Genomic DNA, 25,867 nt, shown 5'->3' on the forward strand with positions numbered 1-25,867 from the left:
GTTTTGCAAGTTTTCAGAAATCTGTGGAATTTTTTTGCTGAATTAAAAAAAAATAATTTCAAACAAGGAAACAATATTTTTTGGTGCCGGTCAATGAAGACAACAGGAGGGTTAAAGAACTGCTTGCTACAAGGTTCTCCAGGAAGTAAACATGGTTCCTCGGTGGCATCACTATAAAGAACCATGTCTGTGAACATCAAATAATGGATGAGTTAATGTTGAGCTTTTCTGCTTCACCAGAGATCAATGATGGTAGAACAGACCTGGGCATCCTACGGCCCGCGGGCCACATCCGGCCCGCCAGACGACCCTGACTGGCCCGTATGAGGTTATTGGAAAATACTAAAAGTCAATGCAAATATATATCATCACAATACATGCAAGCAATACGCCTTCACTGCTTTTATTTTGAAAAATCTGCTAAGTTAACGTTTTTCGCGTGTGCTTTCCATACTTAGCATTAGGTTTATGCGCTGATTGGTTTGTTGGTCAGCTTCAACCCGAGAAGATGTCAGCTAACGGCAAAGAAAGAAAGAGTGATTCCGAATGCAGAGTTTTTAACAAGGCATGGACTTCCAAGTATTTCTAAACTGAAGTCAGAGGTAAATCTGTGGACTAGTTTGTGGCGAACAGGTCGCGGTGCTCAAGGATTATAATCTGAATCGACATTATGAGACCAAACATGGTGGAGAAGTACAAACATTTGACTGATGCAGAGCGGGGAGGATGTCTGAAAGTTTGCTAGCTAAACTGCTAAAGCAGCAATGACTTTGTTTTACCAAAGCTCACATCAAGGGATGCAGCAGTCAAGACGAGTTTTCTAATATCCTACAAAATCGCCAAAAGCAGTAAGCCATTCCCTGATGGAGAGTTTATAAAAGAATGTCTGGTGGACTCTGCAGCGTTTATATGCCCGGAGAAGAAAGGAGCGTTCATTAATGTGACCCTTTGGAGGCGAACCATAACGAGGCGGGCGGAGAGCATCGCTGAAAATCTGGAGCTTCAGCTGCACAACAAAGTGGACGATTTTGACGTTTTCTCCTTGGTTCTGGACGAGAGCTGTGATGTCCGTGACACAGCCCAGTTACTCATCTTTGTACGTGGACTAACAAAAACCTTTGAGATGACGGAGGAGCTGGCAGCTGTTCAGCCAATGAAGGGAACCACGACGGTTCACTGAGGTAAATACACGCATGAACAAGCTGGGACTAAAATGGGAGAATTTGGTTGGTGTTACAACTGATGGCTGTCCAAATTTGACAGGGAAAAATGTTGGACTTTTGAAACGGATGCAAGATAAAGTGACTGAAATAAACCCAGAGCAGAAACTGATATTTTTGCATTGTATTATACATCAGGAGGTGCTGTGTAAGTCAGTGCTAAAAATCAACCACGTGACTGATGTTGTAGCTAAAGCAGTTAACTTCATCAGGGCAAGAGCATTGAATTACAGACAGTTTGTTGTCTTTTTGGAGGAGATGATAGTGAACATGGTTACCTTGGTTACCAGACAGCTGTCAGATGGATCAGCCTGGACAAGGTGCTTAAACGAGTTTGGGATCTGAGAGCAGAGATTCAAGAGTTTGACATTGTACATCATTGTATTGTGTAATTTACTGTTTTTATTGAGATATATTGAACATTGCTGTAAGTGTAGTGGGGAGCTGTTGTCTTTATTTATGCTTCACAGTCATCTTAATGTAGATTTAGAAAAACTGACAACACCTCATAGCGTTCATGATGAACAAAAACTGACATGATAAGGCAAGTTTTAAATCTCTGCCAGCTGATGGTCATATTGCTTTAGAATAAATTCTGAGTGATGGCTTACTTACTTCATTTGTAAAAACAGTGACTGCTGAAAAGTAATTAAAGCACTTGGAAAATCAGTTTCACATTTTAAGTATGTCTTTATGATAGTAAATATCTACAACTCAATAGGCAGCAGTCATAGCTTGAATGAAAAAACAAAATCTTTCATTAAATAGTTGTGTTCCACATTTTCATTATATCATTGTATTGTTTCATTTACTGTTTTTATTGAGATATATATTGAGCAGAGCTTTTAAGTGTACTGGTCTGGCCCTTAACAGCCGTCAAAGTTTCTCATGCGGTTCGGCAATGATTCATACAATTTATTGATGAAGTCATCAGGAATAGAAAAGAAAGCAGTCTTACATGCCTCCAAGAGTTCATCAAGATTCTTTGGTTTCGTCTTCCATGCTTCCTCTTTCATTCTACCCCAGACGTGCTCAATGATGTTCATGTCTGGTGACCGGGCTGGCCAGTCCTGGAGCACCTTGATCTTCTTCGCCTTGAGGAACTTTGATGTAGAGATGGAAGCATGCGATGGAGCACCATCCTGCTGCAAAATTTGACCCCTTTTATGGTTGGGAATGTAAGAGGTAGCTAATACTTCTTGATATTTTAGGCTGTTGATATTGCCTTCCACCCTGCAAATCTCTCACACACCCCCATACTGGATGTAACCCCAGACCACGATTTTTCCGCCACCAAACTTAACTGTTTTCTGGGTGAATCTCGGATCCATGTGGGCTCCAGTAGGTCTCCTGCAATATTTGCGGTGGCTGTGATGTAATTCAACCGAAGATTCATCTGAGAAATCCACCTTCTGCCACTTTTCCAGCGTCCATCCTTTTAGCAGGCTGTGGGCCTTGGCAAATGCCACACATTTTTTAAATTGCCTTTTGTTTAGTGCTGGTTTCTGGGCAATGATTCGACCATGGAGGCCATTTCAAGACAGAATTCTACAAACTGTTCTGGTTGACATGGGGACTTGAGGTGACCAGGCCTGATGGAGCTCTGCTGTAGTGGAAATGGGGCTGACCTTTGATTTTCGAGCCAACAAACGGTCCTCCCGAGCAGTTGTCTTGCAGGGTCTGCTGGACCTGGGCTTGTCAAAAACATCTCCAGTCCCTTCAAATCTTTTTCTTATTCTTTGTACTTGATGCTGAGACACATTGAAGGTGTCAGCCTCCTCAGCAGTGGATTTGGTCTTCAGCCTCTTGATAATCAACGCTTTGGTCTCAGGGTGAATCTTAGGCATGTTGTCAGAGGTCAAGTTGCAGTTGATGTGAAGGTCTGGTGTGCTGGGGTTCTTTTTATACACACCCATTAATTGATTGATCAATTATTGATCACAGGTGTGGCTGTAATCTAGGATTGGGTGCATCATATGACAAGGCGACAAGACTTTTGTCTTTTTTTTAATATATATTTTTATTGAACATTTTGTGCAAAGCAGAGCGTTACAAAAACATAGAAATTAAATAAATAAAATGAAAATTGGTGAATCCGCAGCGACTTTAACATTCTTTTGGCCAAGCCATTGACAGTAAGCCGGATCGCAGTCTTTGTGCAGAGGAGAAGTCCAAGTAGTCTAAGAAAGGGTCCCAGGTCTTGTAAAATGCATATGGCTTATTCATCAACAGAGTGGAGAAAGCCTCCATTGGTATTATGACAATAACCGTTTGGAGCCACTGATGATGGGAGGGGGCTTCATCCAAAATCCAATGCATCATTATGCACTTTCGAGCGCAATGTAGCAGTATATGCAACAGCTTTCGCTTACCAAATCGCATAGGCAGTTCGTCCTCCAGACCAAGGAGACAAGTTCGAGCACTCAAGTTCAAATGACACTTAAAAATTGTACAGAGCTTATCAATAATTGAATCCCAGAACTGCAAAATAGGTGGGCAATCCCACAAACAGTGGAAAAGGGTACCAACAGCGGAATGACATTTGTTATATATTTCAGATAATGAAGAATACATTTTATGCCTTTTCTCAGGAGTTATAAAGAGCCTATGCAGAATCTTAAATTGTCTCTCCCAGATGGAATTAGAGACAAGAGCCTTAAAAGGCCAGTTACAAAGTTCATCCCAGGATTCAGCTGTAATAGGTCCAGAATCCGTCTCCCACCGCTTTTTAACTTTATCTGCATTGTCCTTATTGAGTTTGGATAGGATATTATAAACTGATTTTGAAAAAGATTTAAGTTTTGTGGTTTTTAGGATCAGAGATTCCATCTGGGAGATAGACATTCGGCCATCACATTCCTTTAGCCTACCAAGAATGAAATGTTTCACCTGCATATATCTGAAAACATCTCCACTACCAATACCATATTTGTCTTTCACTTGTTGAAATGACAAAATTGCATCCCCGTCGACCAAGTCACCAACTGTTTTAATTCCCCTATGAAACCACTCAGAAAACCCTGCATTAAGGCCCGGGATAAAATCAGGATTTTGGTGGATTGGGGTGAGTAAAGAAAAATGTTTTTTATAACCTTCTAAACTTCTCACTTTATGCCAGATACTTAGCATATTTTTCAATAATAAATTGTCCTTTGTGAGAAGTGAGGATTTTGGAGGGGAAATGTAAAGTAGATTCCACAAGGGGATATCGTTTAAGGAAGCGGATTCAGCACTTAAATAGATTGAACCCTGATCTGATCTGTACCATTCTAAAAGAAATTTAAATTGAGCAGACCAGAGGTAAAGTGATAGCGACGGAGCTGCAAGACCACCCATACGTATTGGGAGAGAGAGGTAGCTGTATCTTAACCTGGGTCTTTTTCTGTTCCAAATAAATGAGACTATAGAACTATTTAATTTTGCTAAAACTCTTGAAGAAAGAACAAGGGGCAACATCTGGAATAAATATAAGAGGCGTGGTAGGATGTTCATTTTGACAAGGTGTATACGACCCAGCAGGGATAGTGGTAGACTGCACCATCTGTCCAAGTCCCGGTTAACAGCTTGAATAAGAGGAGTGTAATTAAGATTGTATAAGTCCTTTAAATTAGGAGAGATCTTAACACCTAAATAGGTGAATCCATTCGGAGACCAACGAAAAGGCCGAGAAATACTAGGGGAGGCTTTGTATGAACTAGAAAGAGGCATAGCCTCGCTCTTAGAAAAATTAATTTTATAACCCGAGAAGCTGCTATATTGGGTGATTAGATTGATCAATTTTGGAATAGACCTGGATGGTGAGTTCAAAAAAATTAGGACATCGTCAGCATAGAGAGATATCCTGTGCTGACAATTATTTAAAAGAAGCCCTTCAATACAGGGGTCCATCCTAATAGCAGCAGCTAGGGGTTCCATAGCTAGGGCAAACAACAAGGGGCTTAAAGGGCATCCCTGCCTACTTCCACGTTCAATGCTGAAATTATTGGATTTATGGCCATTAGTGATCACTGCTGAGAGAGGTGATGCGTACAAGATTCGTATCCAATTAATGAACCCATCAGTCATACCAAACTTTTGGAGAGTAAAAAATAGATAAGGCCACTCGAGCCTATCAAAGGCCTTCTCTGCATCAAGAGAAATAATCATAGAATCAGAATTGAACGCGGAAGAGTGCTGGATGAGGTTAAGTAGACGTCTTACGTTGTGTGTAGAGTATCGACCTCGGATGAATCCCGTTTGGTCATTATGAATAATGCTGGGCAAGATTGTTTCCAAGCGTGAGGCCAGTGTCTTTGCAAGAATTTTCAAATCAATGTTTAAGACTGATATGGGTCTATAAGAAGAACACTCCTCTGGGGGTTTATCCTTCTTCAGAACCAGGGAAATATTGGCCTCAAATAGGGAAGGAGGCAGAGCCCCACTTGCAAACGAAAAATCAACCATTTAGGACAGAGGAGAGAGTAGGATTTGACTGAATTTCTTGTAAAATTCCAAGACTTTTGTCTTTGCAAAAACTGACTCAGCGGGCTTTACCAAGCTTTGAACATTAGAATGCTTTTCAGCAGTTTTGTTTGGCACCAAAACATTATTTCAAAAGCTGTTGGGATTGAAATTAGCCATTTCTTGTAAAAAAAAAAAAAATTGATTAGAAATATATTTGAGGGGCACTTAAGGTCAACTTGTACCCAAGCAACAAGACTTTTGTCAGGGACTGTAGAACAACGTCAGTGGTTGTGGGTTTAATTGTGAAAAATAATCTCATTATAGCTAAGATAAACAGAATGTGGTATCATCTGTATAAAAACTGATGTTGGGTTCTCCTAAAAGATGTTAAGATCATAGAAGTGGAACAAGCAGCGACTCCTGAGGAACTCCTCATCCTCCTGCTGCCAGAAATGATGAAGGCTGCTGATATAGAACTTCTCTCCTGATGACAGTAACATCGGTCTGAACTAAGAGAATCTGGTCAACTGTAAATTCCATCCATTCCTTTGTGGTTCCTTTGTGGTTCCTTTGATGGAAACAGCTCAGAAGTTCCTCGTCTTTACGTTTCACTCAGAAACCTGAATGTTTACTGTCCTGTCTGACTGTCCTGCTTGAAACAGCAGCATGAGGATAAATTCCTGAATCACATGAGCTCCGTTAAGAACAGCTCATTCTGGAGCTCCTACTGATCCATTAGTCTCATTGTTCTGCAGAGAACCTCCTATGTTCTGCTCCACTGTGACCCAGACTGAAGGATAATCCTGCAGGTTGAGTCTCAGGTTGGTTTGTAGGTCAGTTTCATAATGACACTGGATGATGTAACAGGAGTAAGTGGAGCAGATTACAGAGCAGCAGCTGGATGGTTCTGTCCAGATGTTGGTTCTTCTTCTGGTCCATGAACTGGTCCAACATCTTTCTGTTCTCAGAGTCCCTGGTCCTTCTCACAGTCAACCTAATAGACTAATCTCATTTCTCTAGACTCTGTTTTGAATCAATGAGGCTCAGACTCACGTGTTGAGAACATGTGATCAGCAGGAAACTGAAAAACATTTCAGAGAACAGATTAAAATTCCAGATTTAGCTCCAAACTCTGAGCTGCAGCACAAATCTGCTGTTTGTCTCATAAATACTCCATTAAAGTCCTGCATCCAGTCCATCAGAACCAGTCTAATTTAACCCACTGGTTTCCAACCTCTGGTTCAGAGAGTCACTACAGATGTCTGAAGGTCCTCAGAAGATCAGCTGGAGAGAGTTCCTCTAATCTTTGATTTATGCTGTTGAAAGAAATGAAATCACTGCAGTGGAAATCTGCCTCGTGAGAAGATTAGTGGAACTGAAGAATTCTGAGATCAGCTGGTAAACAGAATAACCAATCAGACCTGTTCTCCTGTTATCTGCTGGTTCTGGAGGCTGAAGGTTGGAGGTTGGTTGGAGGTTGGAGGTTGAAGGCTGAAGGTTGAAAGTTGAAGGTTGGAGGTTGAAGGTTGGAGGTTGAAGGTTGGAGGTTGAAAGTTGGAGGTTGGAGGTTGAAGGTTGGAGGTTGGTTGGTTGGAGGTTGAAGGTTGGAGGTTGAAAGTTGGAGGTTGGTTGGTTGGAGGTTGGAGGTTGAAGATTGGAGGTTGAAAGTTGGAGGTTGGAGGTTGGAGGTTGGAGGTTGAAGGTTGGAGGTTGAAGGTTGGAGGTTGAAGGTTGGAGGTTGAAAGTTGAAGGTTGGAGGTTGGTTGGTTGAAGGTTGGAGGTTGAAGGTTGAAAGTTGAAAGTTGGAGGTTGAAGGTTGGAGGTTGGTTGGTTGAAGGTTGAAAGTTGGAGGTTGGAGGTTGGAGGTTGTAGGTTGGTTGGTTGGAGGTTGAAGGTTGAAGGTTGGAGGTTGAAGGTTCAAAGTTGGAGGTTGGAGGTTGAAGGTTGGAGGTTGGAGGTTGAAAGTTGTAGGCTGAAAGTTGGAGGTTGGTTGGTTGGAGGTTGGAGGTTGAAGGTTGGAGGTTGAAGGTTGGAGGTTGGAGGTTGAAGGTTGGAGGTTGAAGGTTGGAAGTTGAAGGTTGGCGGTTGGAGGTTGGAGGTTGGAGGTTGAAGGTTGGTGGTTGGAGGTTGGAGGTTGAAGGTTGGAGGTTGAAGGTTGTAGGTTGAAGGTTGGAGATAGGAGGGTGGAAGTTGGTTGGAGGTTGAAGGTTGGAGGTTGAGGGTTGGTTGGTTGGAGGTTGAAGGTTGGAGGTTGACGGTTGGAGGTTGGAGGTTGAATGGCAGCTGAAATTCATGTTTCTGTCGTTTTCTTCAGTTTTTTTCTGACTTCCTGTCTCCCTTTGTTGAACACATTTCCATGTTAGATGTTTGGTTGAGTTCAGGATCCAACTTTAGCTGCTTAGTTTAAGAGAAGATCCTGGTTTGTGGCTAAAAAACAACCTTTTAATGTGTGTTTGTAGCTTCTCCTCCATCTCCTGGGTTACCATGGTGACGAGTGATGATTATTCGGCTGGAGGGAGGGAAGCAGTGAAGCAGATGATGTGTTGATTAGAAACATGTTTGAGATATAAAGAACCCTGACCCAGAACCTAGAGATCAGTTTATGGAACCTCAGCTGGAACCGTTAGCATCCAGCTAACGGTGTAGCAGCAGGTTGTGTGTTTGTGTGTTTGTGTAGCAGCAGGTTGTGTGTTGTTGTGTAGCAGCAGGTTGCCTGTTTGTGTAGCAGCAGGTTGTGTGTTTGTGTGTTTGTGTAGCTGTAAATTGCATGTTAAACTGAACCTCCTCCTCTGTTTTCATTAGCGGGTCATTAGCATGTGTGTCCTGCTGAGTGTGTGTTTGTGTAGCCGCAGGTTGTGTGTTTGTGTGACTGATGATTGTGTGTTTAATATCAGCCTTCCTCTGGTTATCAGCAGCGTTGTCATTTTCCTCCATCAGCAGCATCGATGCTTCATGAATGAATAATAATAATAATCAGTTTCCTGTTTGGACGACATTCTGCTGCTGTTTCTTTGTCTTCATGTCTTCATGACCTGCTGTTAGATCAATTCATTAACAAGTTAAACATGTTCTGTTTTTGGTGTCTTCATATTGAGTTATTTTTTTTTGCATTTAGAGCAGATGGATTTTAAGTAACCTTGAACATTTTTTATTATTTCAGACACATTTCTATTTGTTTTATTTTTTTAATCATTTTGAGCAAAAGTTGAAAGATTTATATTACTCTGGATCTGGTCCTGGATGAGGGCTGGTTTCAGACTGTCTAGGTGGTGGGTCTTGGATCGTTTTAGGAGTAGTTTAAGTTCAGTTTTGGTCCTGATATTGTACTGGTTTTAGACCTTTTTAGGACTGGTTTCAGACTGTATTCTGACTGGTTTAGGTTTGAGTTTGGTCCTGGTTTTAGACCTCTTTAGGACTGGTTCAGAACTGGTTTCAGACCATCTTGGGCGTGTCTTTTTTTTTAACCCCAAGAACTCCAAACCTACCATCAAGCATGGAGGTGGCAGTATCATGCTCTGGGGCTTTCTAGAAGAACTTCTGGACTGGTTTCAGACTGGATGTTGGACTGGTTCTGGACTTTCTTGGGACTGATTTATGTTTGGTTCCAGTCTCGGTTCTCCTAGTTTTGGATGTGATTTAAGTTGGTTTAGGATTTATTTCACTCTGGATCTGGTCCTGGATGAGGACTGGTTTCAGGCAGTCTTGGACTTTTATTAGGAGTATAAACTATTCCTAATCAAAGTGGTATCCTGATACTGTACTAGTTTTAGACTGGTTTAGGACTGGTTTCAGACTGGTTCTGAACATTTTCATTTTCTTGGTCTTCTGGTGTTCTATCCAGGTTTCTGAGGCTTCGGCATCTTAATACTGAAGTTTTTGACGTTTTGGTGTCTTCATATCTGGTTCTTTGGGTGTTTTGGTGTATTCACATCCAGGATTTTGACATTTTGATGTCTTCATGTACAGTTTGAAATCCAAGTTGACATCCCAATGTCCTCATTACTAACTTTCAGATGTTTTTGGTTTCTTCATATCCTGGTTTTTGACATTAAGCTGCATTAATGTCCATGTGTTTCACATTTTGATATCTTCCTAGCCAGTTTTTTTTTTTCTTTTCAGCATTTTGGTGCATTAATATCCAGGTTTTTAGCATTTTTGTATCTTTATTTACAGTTTCTGGTGTTTTATTTAATATCCAGGTTTTTGAGGCTTTGGTGTCGTTATATCCCAGTTTTGGATGTTTGGCATCTTAATACATGAGGTTTGCATGTTTTGGTGTCTTCATATGTTTCTTTGGGTGTTTTGGTGTCTTCACATTCTGGGTTTCAGCCTTTTGATGTATTAATATGCAGATGTTCAGCTGCATTAATGTCCAGATGTTTGACATTTTGATGTCTTTATATCTAGTTTTTGCCATTTGGTGTCTTAATGTGAAGCTTTTGGACATCTGAGTCCTCCTGACAGAAGACATCTCTGAGTTCTCTGTCCTTCTTCATGTTGTTCTTGTTCCACAGAGCTGCAGGACTTTAAAACGACCCACAGTGAAGAACGATGAGACAGGATCTGCTCTGGATTTTAATGTTCACATGATTCACTTTTAAACTTCTGATCTCCATCTAAACCTGACAAACTGCTGTCTTCATCTTCCAGGAGCTGAGGACCGTTGGGGTGAAGCAGCTGATTGGTTGACCTGTCGGGGGGTCGGAGGTCATGGCGGGCCGACTCCTCCTCTTCCTGTGCGTCTCTGTGACACTTGGCCACGCCCACTTCCCCCCTGGACAGCGCCTGAAACCCCGCCTCCAGAGAGACAGACGCAACATCCGACCAAACATCATCCTGATCTTGACGGACGACCAGGACCTGGAGCTGGGTACGTGTAGTACTACAGAGTACATGTAGTACTAGAGGGTACGTGTAGTACTACAGAGTACATGTAGTACTAGAGGGTACGTGTAGTACTACAGAGTACATGTAGTACTAGAGGGTACGTGTAGTACTACAGAGTACGTGTAGTACTACAGAGTACGTGTAGTACTAGAGGGTACGTGTAGTACTAGAAGGTACGTGTAGTACTACAGAGTACATGTAGTACTAGAGGGTACACGTAGTACTACAGAGTACATGTAGTACTACAGAGTACATGTAGTACTAGAGGGTACATGTAGTACTACAGAGTACATGTAGTGCTAGAGGGTACATGAAGTACTAGACGTTAAATGTAGTATTAATGTGGTACTGGAGGATAAATATAGTATTACTGTAGTATTAGAAGGTAAATGTAGCACTACAGTACTACCACTAGATGGTAGAAGAACGTAGCAGCTCTAGAACCTCCATCTTGTCTCCTCAGGGTCCATGCAGGCCATGAATAAAACTCGCCGCATCATGGAGGAAGGCGGGACTTCCTTCTCCAATGCCTTCGTGACTACACCCATGTGCTGTCCGTCACGATCGAGCATGCTCACTGGGAAGTAAGTCTCCAACCTCACCTGAAGGATCTCCAGGTGTTTTCCAGCAGGTCGTTCCAGAAACATCCCATAATGTTCATTAATACAGTTCTGGAAAAACAATGAAACCTCAGAAAACCAGGTTTTTGTTGTATTAGTACCTTAATATTCATGTTTTTGTTGTATTAGTACCTTAATATTCATGTTTTTGTTGTATAAGTACCTTAATATTCGGGTTTTTGTTGTATTAGTACCTAAATATTCGGGTTTTTGTTGTATTAGCACCTTAATATTCATGTTTTTGTTGTATTGGTACCTTAATATTCATGTTTTTGTTGTATTAGTACCTTAATATTTAGGTTTTTGTTGTATTAGTACCTTAATATTCGGGTTTTTGTTGTATTAGTACCTTAATATTCATGTTTTTGTTGTATTAGTACCTTAATATTCATGTTTTTGTTGTATAAGTACCTTAATATTCGGGTTTTTATTGTATTAGTACCTAAATATTCGGGTTTTTGTTGTATTAGCACCTTAATATTCATGTTTTTGTTGTATTAGTACCTTAATATTCATGTTTTTGTTGTATTGGTACCTTAATATTTGGGTTTTTGTTGTATTAGTACCTTAATATTCATGTTTTTGTTGTATTAGTACCTTAATATTTGGGTTTTTGTTGTATTAGTACCTTAATATTTGGGTTTTTGTTGTATTAGTACCTTAATATTTGTTTTTTTGTTGTATTAGTACCTTAATATTCATGTTTTTCAAGTATAAACTGATAATAAATCCCAGAAACTAGCTGCTGATGTTTAAACTACCATGAATCCTTCTGTTGTGTACTTCAGGTATGTCCACAACCACAACACCTACACCAACAATGAGAACTGTTCCTCGCCGTCATGGCAACGGCAGCACGAGCCGAGAACCTTCGGAGTTTACCTGAACAACACCGGCTACAGGACAGGTGTTGTTATTGGGTTTTTATTGGGTTCTTATTGGGTTTAATTTGGTTTTATTACTGCTGAGAGTCTCCTGACTGACTGTGTGTGTTATTGTGTGTGTATCTGTGTGTTATTGTGTGTATCTGTGTGTGTTATTGTGTGTATCTGTGTGTGTTATTGTGTACGTGTGTGTGTGTATGTGTACAGCATTCTTTGGGAAGTACCTGAACGAGTACAACGGTTCCTACGTTCCTGCTGGCTGGAGAGAATGGCTTGGTCTGGTCAAGAACAGTCGGTTCTACAACTACACACTGAGTCGCAACGGAGTCCGAGAGAAACACGGAGCGCAGTACCCACAGGTACACAACTACTGGTACACAACTACACAGTACCCACAGGTACACAACTACTGCTACACAACTACACAGTACCCACAGGTACACAACTACTGCTACACAACTACACAGTACCCACAGGTACACAACTACTGCTACACAACTACACAGTACCCACAGGTAGACAACTACTGCTACACAACTACACAGTACCCACAGGTATACAACCACTGCTACACAACTACACAGTGTTCATAAAGTCAGAATGTTGACGTTTTTAATGAATATTTCTGTTTATTTTATTAATGAGTTTTAATAATGTTTGTTTTATGAATAATTATTAGAATGAATGTTAAACCAGATGATGTTAAATTATTTTAAGTCAGACGTTATTTAGAATAAATGAACCTTGTAAACTAATTAGAATCGTACTAAAGTGTGTTTTTGTTCCAGGATCTCCTTAGAACCGTACTAAAGTGTGTTTTTGTTCTTATAGAACCGTACTAAAGTGTGTTTCTGTTCCAGGATCTCCTTAGAACCGTACTAAAGTGTGTTTCTGTTCCAGGATCTCCTTAGAACTGTACTAAAGTGTGTTTCTGTTCCAGGACTATCTCACAGACCTCATCACCTCTGAGTCCATCAGATATTTTCGCTCCTCTAAGAGGATTTATCCTCACAGACCCGTTCTGATGGTTCTGAGCCACGCAGCTCCTCATGGACCTGAAGACTCTGCTCCACAGTACAGCAACGCATTCCCCAACGCATCGCAGCACATGTACGACACACACAAAAACACACACACACAATATACACAGCTGCAGGACGATCAGGAGGATCAGTGGGTTCTCCACAGATCAGAGGTCGTTGGTTCCATTCCCTCCTCATGTCAGAGTCCCTGAGCTGAACCTGAAGTTGGTCCTGAAGGCAGTAGAACGTGAATGAGAAACACTGTAGAACGCTCTGAGAACCTCTGAGGTAGAAAGAAGATGTAGAAGAGCAGAATGTTTATTATTTACCACTTGAGACAACAACAGAGAGACACAACAAAAACAAACAGAGATGCTACACAACAAACCAGACAAACAAAATGCACACAAAGACGCTGCAAAGACACAAAACAGAAGGATGGAGAGAATAAAATGACCAGAAAGAGATGGAAAGACAAGCAAACACTAAACAACAACAAAGACACACAAACACTAAACAACAACAAAGACACACAAACACTAAACAACAACAAAGACACACAAACACTAAACAACAACTAAGACACAAAATGACTGCAACAAGATTTCAAACTAAGATAACAAGAATAAAACCCACAACGAGACACAAAAAAACAAGGACCCATAAAAGTAGCACAAAAAGACAGAAAACAACAAAACAACAAACAGATGCTAATTGACCACAACTATGATGAGACGGACACACAATGTCCTTCAGTTTGTGTGTCTGTGTAGGAGAGTCAAGGGTCTTTAACGTATTATCAGATTCTAGACGTCGTCTCCGTTAACCAGCTGATAACATCTGTCCATCAACACTCCTCTGTTAGCCGCTACTGTTAGCATCTTAAAGAGTTTAACACAGAAACACACAAAAGCACCGCTGATCACATGACCTATCGACGGTCACATGACCTGTCGGCGGTCACATGACCTGTCAGCGGTCACATGACTCTGCTGTGAAGGACTTTGGCCATAAATGGTGGTGTCTTTGGCTCCACCCCTCCAGAACTCCCAGCTACAACTACGCTCCGAACCCGGACAAACACTGGATCATGCGCTACACCGGAGCCATGAGGCCGATCCACATGGAGTTCACCAACGTCCTGCAGAGGAAGAGGCTGCAGACGCTGCTGTCAGTGGACGACAGCATGGAGAAGGTAGGAACACTCAGGGAACGCTCAGGGAACACTCAGGGAACACTCAGGTAACATATAGGGAACATACAGGGAACACTCAGGGAACATACAGGGAACACTCAGGGAACATACAGGGAACATTCAGGGAACACTCAGGGAACATACAGGGAACATACAGGGAACATACAGGGAACACTCAGGGAACATACAGGGAACACTCAGGGAACATACAGGAAATATACAGGGAACATACAGGTAACACTCAGGGAACATACAGGGAACATACAGGGAACATACATGTTATTGTTATTGTGTGTATTATTGTGTTATTGTGTGTTATTGTGTGTGTGTTATTGTGTGTATTAATGTGTTATTGTGTGTTATTGTTATTGTGTGTCTTACTGTGTTATTGTGTGTTAATGTGTGTTATTGTGTTATTGTGTGTGTTATTGTGTTATTATGTGTATTATTTTGTGTGTGTATTAATGTGTTATTGTGTGTGCGCGTGTCTTATTGTGTGTTAATGTGTGTTATTGTGCTATTGTGTGTGATTGTTATTGTGTATGTTATTGTGTGTTGTGTGTGTTTGTGTTATTGTGTGTCTTATTGTGTTGTTGTGTGTGCAGTTGTACAACATGCTGGTGGAAACAGGTGAGCTGGAGAACACCTACATCATCTACACGTCTGACCACGGATACCACATCGGACAGTTCGGCCTCGTAAAAGGTGAGAACGTCAGAATATTCACTGGTTCTACTGGTTCTAATGGTTCTAATGGTTCTACTGGTTCTACTGGTTGTAATAGTTCTAATGGTTCTACCTGTTCTACTGATTCTACTGGTTGTAATAGTTCTAATGGTTCTACTGGTTGTAATGGTTCTACTGGTTCTACCTGTTCTACAGGTTCTCGTGGTTCTACTGTTTCTATTGGTTCTACTGGTTCTAATGGTTCTATCTGTTCTACTGGTTCTACCTGTTCTACAGGTTCTACTGTTTCTAATGGTTCTACTGGTTCTAATGGTTCTGTCTGTTCTACTGGTTCTACCTGTTCTACAGGTTCTAGTGGTTCTACCGTTTCTAATGGTTCTAAGGATTCTACTGGTTCTAATGGTTCTACCTGTTCTACTGGTTCTACTGGTTGTAATAGTTCTAATGGTTCTACTGGTTCTAATGGTTCTAGGGATTCTACTGGTTCTAATGGTTCTAATGGTTCTACTGTACTGGTGCTGCTAGGAGTGAATAGTTCAGTTTGTTAATGGTGGAACTCTCGGTGAGGGAGACCTAAGGAGTGCAATTAGTGGTGAAATGACTTCAGAAGGATCTCAGTTCAGTGTTCTAAGTACCTGGTAACAGATGGAACCTCCTCTCAGTTTAACATCTCAGCCAGTTTCACCACATTTAGTCCGTTAAATGTTCCTCTCTGGTCAGTTTCAGGAACATTCACACCTCGACTCCTTCCCAGGTATCTCAACTCCATCCAGTCATCACCAGACTATAAACCACGATATTAGAGGGTTCCCCACCAGGCAGGTAGAACCGAACATTGCTCTGGTTAAAGCTCAACAGTTAATGGAACCCAACATTAAAGAAACAACAAAGGAACCAACATGACCAATAAGAAACACTGGACAAAGACATAAAAAATACAACGAGAATAAAACCCACAAATAAACACAAAAGAACTGTAAAGACACATAAAAGTACCACTGAGACTCTAAACAAACAGACACACAGAGAACCCACATAGAACAAACTAGAACAGAGACAGACGTCTAACGTCTACTGGAACTCTGAAGAACAATAAAACCTGGAGACAGAAACTAAAAACATGGTTTAACCTCAGACTGATGTTTTCAGGCTGTTCCCTGAAGATTAACCACACAGTTCTAATGGAACAAACAGAACGTTTAGTTCTAGAGACGGGTTCTAAAAGCCTTCTTTTGTTTTCCAGCTAAATGTTCCCCTGAAAAACCAGCAGCAGATCCTCCAGAACCACAGAACTGTTGTATTATTGAATTCAAGGGCTGGAAGATAGTTATGACATTTTGATCAGATACTACATGAATGCAGGTGTTGTTGTATTACCAATGCGAGCTAGTACTTTGTCCCTTATCACTCACCGTAGTCCAAGCGGGAGCAGCAATGCATGCTGGGATATGTTGTTTACATCAGTTAATAATGGTTGTCCATGTGAGCGGCAGATCAGCAAATAAAGCTCTGATAAAATCTTCGACAAGTTGTCTTATTTCTGGCAAACCAGAACATTACATGGTGTCAGAGACTCATCGGACCGTACGCTTCTAAAAAAGAGCTAATGATGGATCCATCGGGAGTGCCTACACCACAGATGGATTGGGATTCGGCAAACCTTCCCGATGCATGGCGGAGATTCGTGCAGCACGTAAAGCTCATGTTTTCTGGACCGCTAAAGGGAAAGGAGGAAATGACCCAATGCAGCTAATTGCTTTTGTGGGTAGGAGAAAGAGGCCGCGATATTTTTAACACATGGACATTGACCGCAGATGAAGCTAAGAAGCTAGACACTTATTACGGCCGCTTTGAAGAGTACCTCATACCTAAAACTAACACGATTTTTGCAAGGTACAAGTTCAATGAGAGACTGCAAGGCGAAGGGGAGTCTTTTGAGTATTTCGTTACTGAGCTAAAGCTACTTGTGAAGCAATGCGGCTATGCTAACAGTAACGAGATGGTGCGTGATAGGATCGTATTTGCCACTAACTCCCTCATGTGAGAGAGAAGCTGTTAAATCAAGGCTCAGATCTTACATTGGATAAAGCCATTGACATTGCTCGCTCTTACGAAATAGCGCAAGACCAGCTAAAGACAATGGTAGCCCCACGTCCAAGTCCCCAAGCACCGCTGGCAGCACACGCCATTTTCTCAAAGAGGAGGCACAAGCAGCTGAAAAGCACAAAGACAGACAGCTGTAACTACCCCAAGAAGACATGCGGGAGATGTGCGCTGCAACACAGCGACAAAGATGTGTGTCCTGCGAAAGGGCGTAAGTGCAAAAAGTGTCAGAAAAGGAACCACTTTGCTAAGGTTTGCCAGTCATCACAACACAAGTCAAACAATGTCTATACAGTTGCACAAAATAATTCAAGTGGCACAGACGAACTGTTTATAGACTCTATTGCCAAGACAAATGAGGGAGAAACTAATGAACAAGCATTTGCAGACGTCCAGGTAGGAGCAGTCCCACAGTATTCGATTCAAACTGGACACTGGAGCTACCGCTAACGTCATTCCTGTTTGGCTCTTCAACAGACTTTTCAAACATTTCAAATTGAGTCCAGCCACACGCTCTCTATCAGGCTATGGGGGCGAGAGGCTCGACATTAAAGGCACTTGTGAGCTCAAATGCAGTAGAAAAGACAGTCACCACACATTTGTATTTGACATTGTGAACACAGCAGCCCCTCCAATCTTAGGGCTAAGAGCATGCTTTGACCTTAATCTAGTCAAACTGGTCATGTCAGTAGAGCCCACCAGCATCACGGAGGAATTTGCTGATGTATTCGAAGGGGTAGGAAAGTTCCCAGGTGAATGCAGCCTACATGCAGACCCCTCAGCAGTGCCAGTCGTGTACCCGCCATGGAGGATACCATTCATGCTAAGAGACCGCTTAAAACAGGACCTGGACGACATGGAGAAAAACGGCATTATCGCCAAAGCAAATGAGCCCACAGAATGGGTAAATGGACTTGTCGTTGCAGAGAAACCCAGCAATGGAAAACTCAGAGTCTGTCTTGACCCTCGTGACCTAAACAAAGCAATAAAGAGACCACACTACCCTCTTCCTACTTTAGATGATGTCACCCCAAAGTTGGCCGGAGCGCAATACTTCAGTTTGATGGACGCATGCTCAGGTTACTGGAACATCAAACTAACACACGAGCCATCCCTGCTCACTACATTTAACACCATCTTCGGAAGATACCGCTTTCTCCGTCTGCCCTTTGGAATTATAGCTGCGCAGGACATTTTCCAGAGGAAAATAGATGAGACATAAAGTGGCCTAAATGGTGTTGTAGCTATTGTTGATGACATATTGGTGTTTGGCAGGACCAGAGAGGAACATATGATGCCATCCTCCGAGCCATGTTGGAACGCAACAGAGAACGTGGTGTATGACTGAATCCAGAGAAAAGTGTCATATGTGCTACTGAGGTGAGCTACTTTGGTCACAAACTCACACGTGATGGCATCCAACCAGATCCAAAGAAAGTACAGGCAATCAAAGAAATGCCACCGCCTGAAAACAAAAACGAGCTTGAAACTGTCCTAGGCATGGCAAACTACCTGTCCAGATTTGCCCCAGGCTTGTCTGAAGTAAATGCCCCGCTGCATCAACTACTCAAACAGGACACTGAATTTGTTTGGGATCAAAACCCCGACAGGGCATATCAACAGATGATAGATCTCATCACCAGAGAACCAGACCCAGTACTGAGTTATTATGACAATACAAAGGAAGTGCGCTTGCAGGTGGATGCATCAAAACATGGATTGGGAGCAGTGTTAATGTAAGATGGTTGACCAATTGCATACGCCTCCAAGTCACTCACACTGACAGAGGTTAATTATGCACAGATTGAAAAGGAACTGTTTTCAGTGCTGTTCAGGTGCAAGAGATTTCACACCTATGTTTATGGCAGAACAGTTATTGTCGAGTCTGACCATAAGCCGCTTGAGTCAATACTGACGAAACCCATCTCTTGTGCACCTGCTCGTCTTCAGCGCATGCTTCTACAGCTACAAAGATATGACCTTGAAATCCTGCATTGTCCCGGGAAAAACATCCCTGTGGCCGACACGCTGTCCCGTAAACCACTCAAAGACTATGATGACACTCAGTGAAGGCATGGATGAACAGGTCCATTCGGTAATTAAAAGCTTGACAGTCAGTGACAAAAAGCTCTCAGAAATACATACAGCTACAGAAAATGACTCACAGCTCAAAATGCTGAAACAAACTACACTGTCAGGATGGCCTGAGGACCACAACGGATGTCCACCAAAACTTCTTGAGTTCTGGAACTTCAGAGATGAAATCTCTCACTATGAAGGAATAATGTTCAAAAGTGACAAAATCATCGTACCTTCAGCCCTCAGACATAACATGTTGGAGAAGATTCATACTGGACACATGGGAATCGAGAGAAGCAAACAGAGAGCCAGAGACGCCCTCTTCTGTCCAGGAATGGGCAAAGCAATAACTGCTACTGTTGAAAACTGCTCCATTTGTCAGGAGAGACGTTCCTCAAACACCAAAGAACCTCTCATATCTCACCAGATTCCAGAAAGGCCTTGGCAAGTCGTCGCCTCAGACCTTTTCACATGGAAAGGAGAAGAGTACATGATAGTTGTGGACTATTACAGCTGCTACGTCGAGCTGGATAGACTTCATTCCACCACGTCAGGCTCAGTCATAAAGAAAATGAAAGCTGTGTTTTCCCGACATGGTGTTCCCGAGAAACTTATTTCTGACAATGGCCCGTAGTACAGCTCACAGGAATTCAAGGTGTTCGTCGCTTCATGGGATTTTGAGCATGTTACATCAAGCCCCCATTATACACAGAGTAACGGACTTTCAGAGAGAACTGTTAGGACTGACAAGTCGATACTGGACAAAGCTCATGCTCAGAAAACAGACCCATAGTTATCCATCTTAGAGCACAGTAACACGCCTGTCGACGGATTCAAGTCACCAGCGCAACTTTTCATGAGCCGACGACTACACTCTGTACTCCCAGTGACAAACCAACACTTAAAACCCCGTGTTACTGGATGGAGAACAGTACAAGCAACAAGGAAAAAGAAACAAGTTACACAAAAATGGTACTATGACCGCAGCGCCAAGCCACTATCAACACTGCAACAAGGAGACAACATCCGATACCAACAGGAGACTGGTATGTGGAAACCAGCTGTCATCGTCCAATCAGCTGGAACGGAACGCTCCTATATCATCTGCACTGGTGAAGGACAGACACTCCGCCGAAATCGATGATACATTATCAAAACACCGTCTCAACCACCAGCAGCTGAACCAGCGTGTGACCAACCTACAACTCCACAGCAGTTTCAGTCAGAACCAAATGTGAAAGAGACTAGCACGCCACACAGGGATGACAATATTTTACCCACCACTCGATCAGGTTGTGTCATAAAACCAAGAAATATTCTTGACCTGTGATTTGTAAAGGGTGTAGGCGGATCGCTGCCCTCTGTGACACTGTCACGTTACGATTTGTTATATGATCCTATAGTTCATATGGTTCACTAAAATTGCACTGCAAGTTATAAAGTTAAAAAAAAAATGGAGATGTATTATTGAATTCAAGGGCTGGAAGATTTTGATCAGATACTACATGAATGCAGGTGTTGTTGTATTACCAATGCAAGCTAGTACTTTGTCCCTTGTCACTCACCGTAGTCCAAGCGGGAGCAGCAATGCATGCTGGGATATGTTGTTTACATCAGTTAATAACGGTTGTCCATGTGAGCGCCTGATCAGCAAATAAAGCTCCGATAAAATCTTCAACAAGTTGTCTTATTTCTGGCAAACCAGAACATTACAAGAACCATGTGTTCTTTTCCCGCCTCAGACGTGTTTGTGTGTCTGCAGGTAAATCGATGCCGTACGAGTTCGACATCCGAGTTCCATTTTACATCCGAGGACCGAACGTGGAGCAAGGCAGCATGTAAGAACCCCAGCGGCTAACCGAGAACCCTCCATAGAAACAGACGTTCTAATCAACCGAGAGCCCTCCATAAAAACAGCTGTTATAACCCATTTAGTCTTATTCAGCAGCAGAAATATGCTGCTAGATGCTAACATGTTAGTTTGTTTTATACTAGATGCTAACATGTTGGCTTGTTTTATACTAGATGCTAACATGTTGGCTTATTTTTTGCTAGATGCTAACATGTTAGTTTGTTTTATACTGATGCTAACATGTTGGCTTGTTTTATACTAGATGCTAACATGTTGGATTGTTTTATGCTAATTGCTAAAATGGTTAGCCTGTTTTCTGCTAGGTGTTAACATGTTCGCTTTCTGCTAGATGCTACCATGTTAGCTTGTTTTATGGTAGTTGTTAATATGTTAGCTTGATTTATGCTAGTTGCTTACATGTTAGCAATATAAATATGCCACTTGATGCTATATGTTAGCTTGTTTTATGCTAGTTGCTAACATGTTAGTTTGTTTTATGCTAATTGCTAACATGTTAGCTTGTTTTATGCTAGGTGTTAACATGTTCACTTTCTACTAGCATGCTGACTTGTTTTTGCTACTTGCTCAGATGTTTGTTTTTTGCTAGTTGTTTGCATGTTAGCAATATAAATATGCCACTTGATACTATGTGTTAGCTTGTTTTCTGCTAGATGCTAACATGTTAGTTTGTTTTATGCTAGGTGCTTACATGTTACCTTGTTTTCTGCTAGTTGCTAACATCTTAGCTTGTTTTCTGCTGGTTGCTAACATGTTAGCTTGTATTCTGCTAGTTGCTACCATCTTAGCTTGTTTTCAGCTAGATGCTAACATGTTAGCTTGCTCTGTGCTACTTGCTAACATGCTAGCAGTATAAATACATCTGTGTGTTTGTGTCAGAAACCCTCATGTAGTTCTGAACATCGATCTGGCTCCAACCATCCTGGACATCGCCGGCCTCGACACGCCTCCAGACATGGACGGGAAGTCCATTCTGACACTGCTGGACACCGACAAACCTGTCAACAGGTGGACACACACACACACACACACACACACACACACACACACACACACACACACACAGTAACACACAGACACACACACAGACACAGTAACACACACACACACACACACACACACTGTGAACTTGTGGGCGGGGCCAGTGAGCTTACTGTGCATGTGCAGAAGTCCACTTGCCTGTCAGGTAGGAACACATCCAGATGCCTCCTGATTCTGTGGAGGTCTGCTCTGATTGGTTGACAGCCTTCTGAAGGTGTCAGGTGGAGCCTCCAGGGATCGGACCGGTTCTGGTTCATCAGCAGATCCTGGATCAGGTTTGGTTCTGGAGGTCAGATGTTCTTCAAACATTCCTGAATAAAGTGTAGCAGGAAGTTCCATCTGAAGAAACAGGAAGACCACCCTGGAGGGTTCAGGAGACAATAAAGTTCCTCCTCCAGGGTAGGCTCTTCTTATTGGCCCTTGGATCTGTTGTCTGGGTTTTGATTAGCTGTTTTCTGCTCGATGTTCTCGTCTCCTCTAACATCACCACCAACAACATGAAGTTCTCCAGATGTTCCAACAGAACAAACCTCCACGGTTCCGTTTCCTGTAGAACCAGTGTCAGATCCGGTAGCTGTTGGTTCTGGTCTCAGAATCCTGTAAAACTGACAGAAGAACTTGTTCACAATGACCTGAATGATGTCCAGAGTCATCAGAAGGTCTGGATGATCAGAAGATACTAGAAGATCACTCAAACTGGTCTAAGATGGAGTGAAACTGGTCTAGAACTGGACTCCAGGTTCTCCACAGAACTGGACTCAAGTTCAGGAACTACATTTGTTTTGGTCCATGAAGCTGTTGGATCCTAACCTTCAATCCAGAATAACTGTTAGTGAAGCTGTTGGATAGGGTTAGCAACTAGCATAACATTTATACTAGATGCTAACATGTCGGCCTGTTTTATGCTACAAGCTGACATATTAGCTTGTTTTACGCTGGTTGCTAACATGTTATCTTGTATATTCTGCTGATTGCTGACATGTTAGATTGTTTTCTCCTAGTTGCTAACATGTTAGCTTGTTTTATGCTACATGATAACATACTAGCTTGTTTTATGCTGTTGCTAACATGTTAACATGTTTTATGCTAGTTGCTAACATGTTATCTTGTGTATTCTGCTAGATGCAAACATGTTAGCTTGTTTTCTGCTAGTTGCATACATGTTAGCATCATAAATGTGCTACTAGATACTAACATGTTGGCTTGTTTTATGTTAGTTGCTAACATATTAACATCATAAATATGCTGCTAGATACTAACATTTTGGCTTGTTTTCTGCTAGTTGCTAACCTGTTGGATTGTTTTCTCCTGGATGTTTATATAGTAGCTTGTTTTGTATTAGTTGCTTATATGTTAGCAATATAAATATCCTGCTAGATGCTAACATGTTGGCTTGTTTTCTGTTGGTTGCTAGCATGTCAGCTTGTTGTATGCTAGATGCTAGCATTTTGGCCTGTTTTATGCTTTATGCTAGCATGTTGGATTGTTTCCTGCTAGTTGCTAACATGTTAGCTTGGTTTATGCTCAATGCTAACCTGTTGGATGGTTTTCTGTTGGTTGCTGCTAACATATTAACATCTAGCATAAAACAAGCTAGCATGTTAGCAGTATAAATATGCTAGATGCTAACATGTTGGCAGTATAAATATGCTGCTAGGTGCTAACATGTTAGCTTGTGTATGCTGCTAGATGCTAACATGTTAGCTTGTTGTCTTCTAAATGCTAATATGTTAGCTTGTTTTCTTCTAGATGCTAACATGTTAGCTTGTTTTCCTGTGTTGAATGTTGACTAGAATCTGTATTTCTGAGGGAAACATCAGAATAAATCCTGAAAGCAGATTAGCTTCAACTGCTCCACGAGTTGATCAGCAGTTCTGAGCTGCTTTAGCGTTAGCATGTGGTTCATGCTAACTTCCTGTTTACTACATCTCAAACATCAACAAATAGATTTAATTTAGATGTTGGTTCATCTCATGGTCACTGACTCACTTTATGACGTTCTCTGACTGATTCTGGAGATGTTTAGTCGTTAAAGATGATGTTATATGTTTAGATGTTTTCTGAAGGAACTGTCCAGACATCAGGTGAAATAAGTTGCTGTTTATCTCGTTATAATGTTCTCCTGCTCTGGAGGTTCCATGAAGAACGTCCAGCTTTTGCTCTGTCTTTATTGTCTAACAGAACCAGGAGGATTAAAGAGGTTCTCTTGGGTCTGAGAGGTTCTGACTACAGTCCGGTTCTCCTCAGAGGTCCAACAAACCAGTTTAATCAGATTCTATACTTTTGGAAGCTTCTGCTGCTGTTTAACTCAGTGAAGGTTCTTCTGGAACCATGACGCTGCAGAACTTCTGGGTTGTTTCAGGACGAACTGAACCTCTGAGTTTGTCCAGAACCGTCCATGTAGAACCTGGTTCTGACTCCAGGGTGGGTAAACCCTCAGAACCCCAAAGCAAAAGATAAAAAATCACCACATTTATCCGTTTATCAACCAGAAACTGTAGAAACTAACAGAACCTTCACATTTTCAACCCTCTGATGGTTCTCACGGTTCTGTCTGGAAGTCAACCAGATCAGGGCTCAGGATGGAAATAATTCATCAAACTCACTTTATTCTATTTCTGGTAGTTGCTAACATGTTAGCTTGTTTTATGCTAGGTGCTAGCATGTTAGCTTGTTTTAACTTTATTTCCTGTATTTGTTAACCTCCAGGTGATGTTCTGCTTTCAGACCTATTAAAACCAAATAAATAACAGAAATGAAAGTTTCTGTTCTGGTAAAATGAATCTAAAACAATGATCCGGTCAGATGTAGGTTTAACTAAATCCAATAAAAGTTCCTCTGAGTTAAAATAACAGAAACTGTAAATATTTAGCGGATTAATCAGTGATGGAAAAATTCAAACTGTCAGATTAAAATGATTCATCCAGAGTTTCACACGAACAAAACATTTTCCACGACGTCCAGACGTTCTTCTGTTTGTTCAGAGAATCCTGCAGGGTTCCAACGTTCCTCCGACTGCAGAAAAAAACTAAATATTATCCTGAAAGATGAAGTTCCAGACAGACAGAAGAGGAACCAGAGGAGAAGAACAGCTGATCAGAGCTTAGAATGTTTTAGAAAAGAGAGTTTTACATTTAATAAACAGATTTCTACGTTTTAGTAAACAGCAGATGAGTCTAAACACCCAGCAACAGATTAACTTCAGGAATGAAACTCTCTCTGCAGGTTCCAGGTGAACAGGAAGTCGAAGGTGTGGCGGGACTCGTTCCTGGTGGAGAGAGGGTAAATATTCTGCTTTAGTTCCAGACGTCTGCTCTGGTAGAACAAACTGAGATAAATTTATTTCCGGGCTGAACAGGAAGCTGCTGCACCAGAGGGTCGAAGGTAAAGAAGTCTCTCAGGAGGAGAACTTCCTGCCCAAACACCAGCGAGTCAAAGATCTGTGTCAGAGAGCCGAGTACCAGACACCCTGCCAGCAGACCGGACAGGTAGGACTCACCTGGACGGAACGCCTCGGCACAGGAAGTGACATCACATTACTTCCCTTCACTCTCATCCTTTAGTCCAGATCCTAGAACTTTACTCCAGAGTTTCTTTATTCTGATTCATGCTGATTCTGTCACTTTATTCCTGATCTGATTCCAAACCTTCTACTAAATGACTCCTGATCCCTTTACTGTAACGTTATTCCTGAACTCTATTCCAAAATTAATTAATTTTACTGACTTCTGATGCTTTTACTTTATTCTAAATCTCATTCCTGATCCCAGAACTTTACTCCAGCTGTAGAACTTTACCCATGTTCTTGTTCCTTTA

At 41.7% G+C, this 25,867-nt stretch overlaps 1 protein-coding gene across 7 annotated transcripts in view; it reads left to right on the forward strand.

Moving 5' to 3' along the window:
* Positions 1 to 25,867, forward strand: part of sulf2b (sulfatase 2b) — a 79,062-nt gene that overhangs the window by 43,357 nt on the left and 9,838 nt on the right. For all 7 annotated transcript variants that reach the window (XM_055012892.1, XM_055012896.1, XM_055012895.1 and 4 more), the window contains 11 exons: positions 10,314 to 10,533; positions 11,014 to 11,134; positions 11,959 to 12,077; positions 12,262 to 12,413; positions 12,995 to 13,164; positions 14,121 to 14,271; positions 14,877 to 14,976; positions 20,903 to 20,978; positions 21,890 to 22,018; positions 25,277 to 25,333; positions 25,410 to 25,539. In XM_055012892.1, the coding sequence (XP_054868867.1) occupies positions 10,374 to 10,533; positions 11,014 to 11,134; positions 11,959 to 12,077; positions 12,262 to 12,413; positions 12,995 to 13,164; positions 14,121 to 14,271; positions 14,877 to 14,976; positions 20,903 to 20,978; positions 21,890 to 22,018; positions 25,277 to 25,333; positions 25,410 to 25,539 (1,365 nt within the window). In that variant the 5' untranslated portion in view covers positions 10,314 to 10,373. The remainder of the gene's footprint in view (positions 1 to 10,313; positions 10,534 to 11,013; positions 11,135 to 11,958; positions 12,078 to 12,261; positions 12,414 to 12,994; positions 13,165 to 14,120; positions 14,272 to 14,876; positions 14,977 to 20,902; positions 20,979 to 21,889; positions 22,019 to 25,276; positions 25,334 to 25,409; positions 25,540 to 25,867) is intronic.

Source organism: Amphiprion ocellaris, chromosome 8, assembly GCF_022539595.1.
Source record: "Amphiprion ocellaris isolate individual 3 ecotype Okinawa chromosome 8, ASM2253959v1, whole genome shotgun sequence".
Lineage (NCBI taxonomy): Eukaryota > Metazoa > Chordata > Actinopteri > Pomacentridae > Amphiprion > Amphiprion ocellaris.